Consider the following 9,819-nt stretch of genomic DNA (forward strand, 5'->3'; position numbering starts at 1 on the left):
TTTTGAAGTAAATTATTAGGATGAATTCTAAAATAAATTAAAAAAATTTTAGATCTTTTTCTACAGCTAATAAATAAATTATTAGATAATTTAATAAATAAATACTTATGAGAAAAACATAATAAAATAAATACTAATTATTAAATAAAAATAATTTAATTTAATTTCTGTGCTTCAAAAAGTTAAATAAATAGGTATATTGATTTTGACATAATTTATTAATAAATTAAAAATTGTTTTGTAAATAAAAACCAAAAACTGAAAAAATAAATGATAAAATAACACTCTTGCTTGTTTAGAAATATTGATGAGGTACATTAAATTTTAAAAAATATTAGATATAAAATGTTAATTAATACACTTTTATCTAACTAATTATAGATTATGAATTCCTCCTTTTCTAAATATATCCATCTAAATTTAGAGTAATTTATTAAGCCTGCCTTTATTGCTTTTAATTATTTAATTTCTAATTTATTTAATCATTTTCTTCTTTTAAAATATCTTTTGAAAATATTTATTTTATTTAAAAAGTGCTAGTTCCTATAGTGAACAAGATATGACTTTATTATTATCTGAGTTATCGAAAAGTTAAAAACTCTAAACATTAATTCTAAATTTATCGTAATTTCATCAATTCATAAATTTAAAACTTTTTTATAAGTAGAATCTATAAAAAAAAGCTTCATTTTTACTCTACATCAATTAATATGCTTATTTTTTTAAATTTTTAAATTTTTGAATTAATTTTGGCTGTTAATTTTTTTGGTATAAATAATAAAAAGATACAATAGGATAGATAGCCAAAAGGTTTCAAATTTATTATCTGCGCTGTCAAAATGTTCGAATCTCTCATACTTAGAACTAAATTTATAGTAATATTCCATTTTTAAATTTTTAATGAATAAATAAATAAATAAATAAATAAATAGACACTTTTACTTAATTTTTCTTGTTTGGTTCATATTTTCACTTTTTATTTGAAACAAAAAATATAAATTTATTGTTCTTTAATCTTTTAACTTCAATTTATTATAAATAAATTAATTAATTTTTCTTTAATTTAAAAAATAATTATTTATTTTCATTAAAAAGAAAAAATTTGATTGGTGAAAAAGCTTTTAAATGTGTAGAAATTGGCCCTGAATTAGCAGAATGCAAAAATATTTAAACTCTAAAGCTCAACCTTAAGTAAATTTTGTTTATTTTGTTTTCTTATTCAAATGATTCACTTAAAAAATAAATCATGATTATCTTTTACTTTTTTAAATTAATTTAGAAATATTTTTTGTGTTTAAAAAGAATAATATATTAATTATATTAAAAGTAATAATTTAATTGATTTGTCATTTACAAAGGATTTATGCTCAGGATTTACATAATTGCCTAATCTTTAAACTTTAGATCTTGATTTATCGTAAATTCATTTTAATATACTATGTCAATTTTTTAAACAATTTCTTTGGCTAAATTAAAAAAATATTTTTCTTCTTTGCAAAACTATAATTTTATCAATTAAAAGTTTAAGTAAAATCGATAGCCGGAGTATATCTTATTTAGGCTCTTCACTTCAAAATTGTTCTAAACTTACCAATTTAACATTAAATTTAATGTAATTTTTTTTTTTGCATACTTTCAAATTTTAATTTTACTCTTTTTAGTATTTTGAGTTAAAAGCTTTATGAATAATTTAAATTTTTATGAAAAGCATAAGCAAAATTAATCATTTATCTGCTTCAGACTTAAGTTCTAAATTATCTAAACTAATTAATTTGACTTCTTTGGAACTTCATCTTGAGTAAACAATAATCTTTTTCAAATTATAAACATTATTTAATAAAAATTTTTTTATTTAAAATTAATATTTTTTATTAATTTGATTGGTTTATCTTCTAATTAAAGTAATAATTAAATTGGGGATATAGGAGTTTCTGAATTAGGTTCTTATATATCAGAGTTAACAAATCTTAAAAATCTGATGCTTTCATTAAAGTAAATTTAAGATATTTTTAAAAAACTAATTAAAACCTTTTAAAAAAACTTAAAGAGAAAAAATTAATTTTTAATTTATTTTGTCAAAATTAATAAATATTTTTTATATGAAAAAATAACATAATAAATAAATTAATTTCAACAGCTAAAATAAAATAACTAATAAAGGAGCCATAAATCTACTTTCAAGCTTAACAAAATGTACTTAGATCTCATCTCTTAATCTTGGATTGAAGTAATTTTATTTAAACTTATTTCAATTTTTTTAATTATTATTTACGCTTTTTAAAGCATTAAATAACTTTTTTAATGTTATTTTTATAAAATCATAAAAAATATTAATTTAATAACTAATAAATAAATTTAATAAATTAGTTTAAATATAATTAATGATCATGGAGCATCAAAAATTGGTCTTTAGTTATAAAAATTTCCAAACCTTAAAGATTTAACTCTCTATTTAACGTAAATTATATATTTTAAAAAGATTACTCTTCATTTTAAATTAAGAAAAAAGTTATATAAAACAAATTAAATATTTTGAATTTATTTTTGACTTTATAAAAATATTTTTTTTATTTGAATTTACTTTTTAAAGAAATAATAAAATCGGTGATCAGGGTATAATAAATTTAGGTTGCTCGTTAGCTAAATGTAGCTAATTGGTTAAATTACTACTTGGTTTGAAGTAAATTTGTTTAATTATTTTTTGCTTTTTCATAAAGATTTAGATATAAAATAAAAATATTTATTTATTTACCTTCTATTAATTTACTGACTCGTTTCCTTGATTACTTACTTACTTACTTACTTACTTACTTAATTACTTACTTACTTACTTACTTACTTACTTACTTACTTACTTACTTACTTACTTATTTATTTACTAAGTTATTAACTAAGATAATACTTTTAATTTTGCATGTTATTTAATGAACAAAATATATTATAAAGATCTTATACAATTACTGATAAAGGTGCCTCATCTTTAGGAAATGAATTAGGCAAATGCAGGAATCTCTCTGGTTTATAACTTTATTTTGGGTAAATTTATTTATTAATTTTATTTATTATTTTAATATGAATTGTTTTTATTGCTATATGATTTATTGTTTGTATTTTATAATAAAATTTTTAAAATAAATAGATGGCAAAAACTAAGCAGTGATAGTGCTTAGAATCTTTGCTCTGGATTATCAAAATGTGCTAATCTTAAAACTTTTTAGTTAATGTAATCAAATTTTATTACTGAGCATGTTTGCTTAATTTCGATAAACTTTATCTTTTGTTTGTTTGTTTAAATTTTAAAAGAACTAACTTCTTCGACAATAAAGACTCCTCAGACCTAAGTCTTGGATTAGTTAAATTAACTAATCTGTAAAATTTATAGCTATACATGTGGTAAATTGACTTTTTTATTTATTTCTAATTACTTTTAAATAAATTACATCTCTTAAAATTTATTTATATTTGCTTAATATTTTTAGCTTTTTAAATTTAAATATAAGAAAAGAATAATTTATTTTTATTAAAATGTTTAAATTATTAAATAATATTAATTTTATTAAAACAAACAAATAAACAAACTATATTTTTGATGATAAATTTATTATATAAAAAATACATTAGTATGTCTTAATCAAATAAAAAAAATGATTAAATATTTAAAATAATTAAAAATATATTATTAATTAATATTTGCTTATTTAATAATAAAAACAATATGTTATTTAATGTAAAAGGTCTAATAAATAAGTAAATCCTGGTGCATCAGACATATTCTTTTGTTTGTCTTAGTTAGTTAACCTTTAAACCTTTGAACTTGATTTTAGGTAAATTTTGTTTATAAATTCTTAGTTAGTTAACCTTTAAACCTTTGAACTTGATTTTAGGTAAATTTTGTTTATAAATTATTATATTTTAATTTAATTTATTTGAAGTGAAACAATTTTAAATTATATTGATTTTAATTAAACTATTTAATTAATTCAAATGCAAGAAGAGTCTTTCTTAAAATAAACTAATGAGCATTTTATTATATTTAACAATTAATCAATTTATTAAAAAAAGCGATAGTAAGATGAATGATTAGACTGCACTAGATTTAGGATCAGGATTAGCAAAATGCTAAAATCTGTAAAATTTAACTCTTTCCTTATCGTAATCTTATTTGAATTAAAAATTTATTCCTATCTTCTTAATAACATATAAAATATATTTTATCTATCTTTTTAATTTATTCTTATATTTTAATATTCATAATATTCTAAAAAGATGCAATAAAATTGGTGATAAGGGAGTATCAGGTCTAGGCTAAGGATTAGCTTAGTGCAATAAGATTTTGAATCTTTAAATTGACTTATTGTAAATTTAGTTAATTAATTTGCTTATTTACTACAACTCACTCATTTAGATAAATAGCCAATTTTCAACTTGTCTTTAAAATGCCAAACTACTTACTTACTTATTTACTTACAAATAAATACTTTTTCAGTTTTTAAATATTAATTTTATTATAATTACAATTAAAAGATATTCATAAACAGCAACTAACTTAACTGCTCATCATATTTTTTGATTTTAACTAAAATTATTTTTCTAATATTAAAAGTGGGAATAGAATTGGTGAAAAGGGTGCATAAAATTTAATTTCAGGAATATCATAAATGGTCAAACTCAGAGTATTGAATCTTCAAATACAGTAAGCTTTTAAAATTTTATTTTAACTTTAAAGAAAACAAGCAAAAAATAAATTCATAAAAAATTAATTTGTTGCTAGCAGTTATTTTATATTTGTTTTGAAAAATTTCATTAGATTTTATAGGAAATACGATTTGGAAGAAACTTATATAGAAAAGCTATAGTATCAAGTATATAAAATACAAAGATTAGTAAGTAGAAATTTTTGTGTTTTTTATGATAATTGTGAATATGAACATGAACCTACTGATGAAGAAGAAGAATATGAATAAATGGAGTAAGAGCGTTAAGAAGAAATAGAAAGATATAAATAAGAATATAGTGAGTAGGAAAATAACCAGTCTGAAACAGAATTAGATAACGAAGGACATTTTTCAACAGATGAGCAAACAAATTCTATTAGAGTAGATACCAGCCAATCTCATAAGTATATAACTAACTAACTATATTAAATTATTTTTGAATAAATTCTACATTTTTAATTAAAATTATAATGTTACAAATATATTTATTATAAAAAATAAATAGTAGCTTAATCTGAACAAATATGAATGAAATTAAGCTTAAAGCCTGGAATCTAATTATATAGCTAAATATTATATTATAATATGGTTGTTTACGAGTAATTTTATACAAAATAAATATGTATTGTATTAATTAAAATAAATTAAAAACAATTAACTAACTCTCTTTTTAATTTATATTTGCATAAATTATATTTTATTTACTTCTTTTAATTAATATTCATGAAAATAAAATATTTATATTGAATGAGAAAACTACTCAACACAATAAAGATGTTTTATATAATTTTAAGATAAACAATAAATCATTCTTAAATGTGCTAATCAATTATTCACATAAATGCTTATTAACATTTTTTAAAGAAATTTTCATATTATTTTGTTAGAAAATTATTACACTTTATATATATATAATAAAATTTACATTGAAAAAATATTTAAGTTTTGAAGATAACTTACCTATAAATACATTCGTCAGTCAAAGAATATAAAAAAATTGTGCTAAAAATAGTATAAAAGCAAAAAAGCAATAACTAAATAAATGATTTTTGCTTAATATTTTTATAAATGAAATAAAAGATTAATTTTATAATACTTAAAAAATTGAAAATATAAATAACTAATATAAAATATGTAAAAAACAAACATCTATCTATACATATATATATATATATTTATTTATTGTAATTATTTCATTATTTAGTACTAAATTCAAATATTTGCTTTTTATTTTTTTAGCAGCTTATTCAATATGAAATAAATAGTATCGATTTATACTCAATAAGTTATTACATACTTTTTGACTAATCTCTTGCTCTTACCCAATATATTATTTAGTTAATAAACTGAGATATAGTTTCGACTATTTGTAAATTTTATAGATAAATAAATAAATGAATTTCTCATAAAAAATAAAGTAAAATAGTAATTAATTTGTTTAAACTTAATTAATTTATTAAATTAATATAAAATCAATAAATTATTTTAATCATATGTTTTTAATTTAAGATTATTTTCTCAGGATTACTTTTTTTATTTTTAAATATAATATAATTTGTTTTACTATAAAAAGAGTTGTACTATTAAAAGTCTTTAGCATGCTTAAATATCTTTAGCTAATTTTATCGCCCCTTCATTTCTTATATTATTTCCACTTTAAAATAGATATAATTAATATAAATTCTTAATCATAAATAAGTATTTAATTTTCATAAAAAATTTGATTAAATCATTATCTAATTAGTAAATTTGTTTATTTAATCAATTGATTCTTTATTAGTTAGTTTTAAATCTTTTTTAATAAAATTCATTTTTTAAAATTTTAAAGTTAATTTTTTACTTAAGCTTCAGAGTTAACTGTGAGAGATGAGTTAATTTTGTCAATCCCTTGCATAAATTAGAGGCACCTACATCACCAATCTAATTCCCACTTTTGTTAGTAACAAATATATTTTAAAACAGAAGGTCAAAATAAAATGTATTAATAAAAATTTTGCTTAACATTAGAAGTAATAAAAACAAAATTTCATTTTTAATTTTTTAAAAATTTAATGAAATATACGATTAATACAATCAGGTAAAAGTAATTACTTAAGATCAATAGACAGGATACAAATATTTATGCAATTTGTTAAAGCTAAGCCCAACTTTTCTGCATTTTAACTGTCTATTTTGCTCCAACTTTTTAAATTTTTAAGTTAATTCAGAAAATTTTTTTATTTTTATAAAAAATGGAAAAAATATGAATGAAAAAAATATTTTATTTTTTATAAATTGTGGAAATTTATTTATTTATTTTATTGGGATATATTTAGAAAAATAAGCTTAAAAAATTTTACTCGAATTCAAGAATCAGTATTTTAAGATTAATGCATTTTTCTAAAGTTGAACACAAAACTTACATATCAGTTTCAAATTTAAACTTAAACAAGCTTTTTTTTTATTAATTTAAAATAAAAAAGTAGAAAATAAATAAATAAAAATTATTAAATAAAGTGTAGATTTACTTGAGTTTCTCTTCTTTTTTTAGTTTAAACTTTAAGTAAATGTTTGTATGAGACTAGCTCGATGAGCTTTGAAACTTTTTTAAATATAAAAGTAATCTTTAAATAATTTTTTTTCTATATTAAAAGTACATTTTTTAAGCTTTTAAATATTTTTTGATTTTCAATTCCGTATATTGTATTTCCCATTTTTATTTAATTATTTTCAATTACAAAATTCAATTAATTAATTATTTATTTATACATTTTATACACTATTCATTTAGATTTGAGAAAATTATGATAATATACAAACTTCGAAAATAATCAAAAATAAAAGTTTTTATTCTCAACTATTTTATATTTATTAATTTAATTAAAATACAAAAGAAACCATCTAATTTATTTCTATAATAAAATTAAAAATATAAAAGTAAATCTAATTTATTTCCTTTAGAAAATTAAAAATAAATAAATAAATAATTTTTTAAATTTTAATTTATTTTTTTTAGTTTTAGAATAGAAATTAAATTTTAATTTGACATTTAAAAATTATTTATTATTCTGCTATAAGTATATGGATTCCAATTTATAATTTTAAATATATTAATTATAAGTATGAGAATATAAAATAAATAAAAATCAATCACTTTTAATATTAAAAAATAATTTTGAAAATTAAATAAATATTTATTAAATCAACAACCTCACTCAATTCAATATGAAACCCTTTGATTTATCTTTCAAAGTAAAGTAAAGGAAGGAGGGGATAATTTAAAATTTCAGTTTTTTTATAAAAAAGTACAGTTGTAAGTAGTTATAAAATTTATGTTAAAAATTAATTACAAATCAAATTAATTTTCTATTAAATTGGAAAAAGAAATATTAATTAAAAAAAATGAATTAACACTAAAATATAATTTAAAATTTAAAAGATGTAATTAATTAATTAATGAAGTTATTTCTTAAATAACATTAAAATGATATTTTATTTTTTAAAAAGTTTGTAAACTCTGATTTATCTCTCACACAAATCTAAAGTTTGATTTTAGGTAAAAACAATTAAATAAATAAATAAATAATTGTTTACTTATTTATAATTTTAGTTTTCATGGAAAGATAAATTTAATTAATTAATATTCCTAATTTATATATAGAGGCTTTTTAAATAATTAATTAATTAAGAAATAAATATTATGTTAATTAATTATATTAAAAGCTTCAAACAAATTAGTTAATAAGGCTTATCAGACTTTTGCTCTGCTTTATCAAAGTGTATTAATCTGTTAAATTTAACAATCAACTTAAGGTAATATATTTTTTAGTTTGATTTGTTATTCTCTCTAATCTATTTTGTTTACCTACATTAGCGACACTAAAATAGGAATCTGTTGATATCAAACCTATCACTATTAAAAAATATCTCTTCCACTCTACAAAGCAGCAATGGCTACATTAGTTAAAGGATACATTAAGAATGATTATGTGAGGCTGAGATTACTGCATCAAGGTTCTAATAGTTTTATTGTAGTCCTTCTCTTCTGTTAACCATACTCTCTCTCTCTTTTACTTCATTCTATTTTAATTCAGGTGTTTATTAATAATAATATCTAACCTTATCAAAGTATATTTAAGCTAAAACATCTCATTATATCTATCTATTCTAAGTAATTAAATTGATTCTAAAACACAATTAACCCACATCGCAAAACCTGCAATATATATGAGCCACCCCTCATTATAGCTGCATCCCCATGATAAATAAATACACACATCCATTCTATGATGTGTGTTAATTTAAAAAATTTTATCATAAATCTAGTAATTTTCTCATGAAAAAAATTTTTTTTTTTTTTTTAAGTATTGAAATCAATAAATTTAAAAAAAAATTTGATTATTCAAATTGTACTATTTATTATATTTTATCTAAATTAAAAGTATCTTTCCTTATTTAATAACTTTAATATAAATTTTTATCTGAAATTAATTTTTACATAAGCTAATATTTTAATATTTTTCAATTTATTATTTTTAATAATATATTCTCTCATTTAATTTTTCAGTTTCGAATGTAAAATGATTATTATAATCATATATTTCTTTTGAATTTTATAAATAATATTTTATAATATAACCATTCATTAGTTAATGTTTATAATTTAAAATACATTTTTAGTTAATTTTAATAATTAATTATTTTAAAATTTTTTATAAGTAGTTTTTAAGACATTGCACCATAAAAGTTTATAAATAAATAATTTGCTGTGACATATTAAATAAAATTTTATCATTATTAATTATTAACATATTTGTAATCATTATCATTCTTTACAGTATTGACAAATTGGCTATTATTTTATGAAAAATTAATACTACTTTTAATGAAATTTTATTTATTAACATTTGTTCAAAGATTTAATAAATAAAAGGATCTGTTATTACTTTTTATTAAATATTAGTAGATTTAACTAAATCATAATAATTCGTAGATAAATTTCTAAATTTAATACAAACATTCGCTAATAACTTGGCATCAATATTTAAATAAAATATAATAATATTAATAAAAATTCTTCATTTTTAATAGTTTATAAGTTTATTTTCCATTTATCAAAACTGAT

At 18.0% G+C, this 9,819-nt stretch overlaps 3 protein-coding genes across 3 annotated transcripts in view; 2 read left to right on the forward strand and 1 right to left on the reverse strand. All coding sequences in view use genetic code 6, as the record gives it.

The window, feature by feature from the left end:
- Positions 1-121: 121 nt before the first annotated feature.
- Positions 122-5,373, forward strand: TTHERM_01279550 (hypothetical protein; the record flags this gene model as incomplete). Its single annotated transcript, XM_001025772.3, has 21 exons — positions 122-312; positions 382-425; positions 535-624; positions 786-875; positions 1,096-1,191; positions 1,328-1,417; positions 1,523-1,612; positions 1,709-1,798; positions 1,903-1,992; positions 2,138-2,227; positions 2,368-2,457; positions 2,591-2,680; positions 2,947-3,036; positions 3,140-3,223; positions 3,304-3,393; positions 3,735-3,824; positions 4,063-4,152; positions 4,267-4,356; positions 4,604-4,693; positions 4,808-5,119; positions 5,221-5,373. Coding segments are annotated over 21 exons (2,088 nt in total), but the record flags the coding sequence as incomplete, so codon positions are not given.
- A 620-nt stretch (positions 5,374-5,993) lies between these two features.
- On the reverse strand, positions 5,994-7,465 carry TTHERM_01279560 (hypothetical protein; the record flags this gene model as incomplete). Its single annotated transcript, XM_001025773.3, has 7 exons — positions 5,994-6,078; positions 6,280-6,369; positions 6,556-6,645; positions 6,807-6,896; positions 7,055-7,147; positions 7,223-7,296; positions 7,352-7,465. The coding sequence occupies 7 exons, from the start codon at positions 7,463-7,465 to the stop codon at positions 5,994-5,996; spliced, it is 636 nt and encodes a 211-aa protein (XP_001025773.3).
- Positions 7,466-9,579: 2,114 nt separating this feature from the next.
- The window catches only part of TTHERM_001279570 (hypothetical protein), a gene marked incomplete at both ends in the record, with an annotated part of 397 nt that continues 157 nt past the window's right edge, over positions 9,580-9,819 (forward strand). The window contains 2 exons of the mRNA XM_012800496.1: positions 9,580-9,632; positions 9,688-9,819. The exon at positions 9,688-9,819 is cut by the window's right edge and continues 157 nt beyond it. Of these exons, the coding sequence (XP_012655950.1) occupies positions 9,580-9,632; positions 9,688-9,819 (185 nt within the window). The remainder of the gene's footprint in view (positions 9,633-9,687) is intronic.

The sequence above is a fragment of the Tetrahymena thermophila genome (genome assembly GCF_000189635.1).
Source record: "Tetrahymena thermophila SB210 genomic scaffold scf_8254176, whole genome shotgun sequence".
In the NCBI taxonomy this organism is placed as follows: domain Eukaryota; phylum Ciliophora; class Oligohymenophorea; order Hymenostomatida; family Tetrahymenidae; genus Tetrahymena; species Tetrahymena thermophila.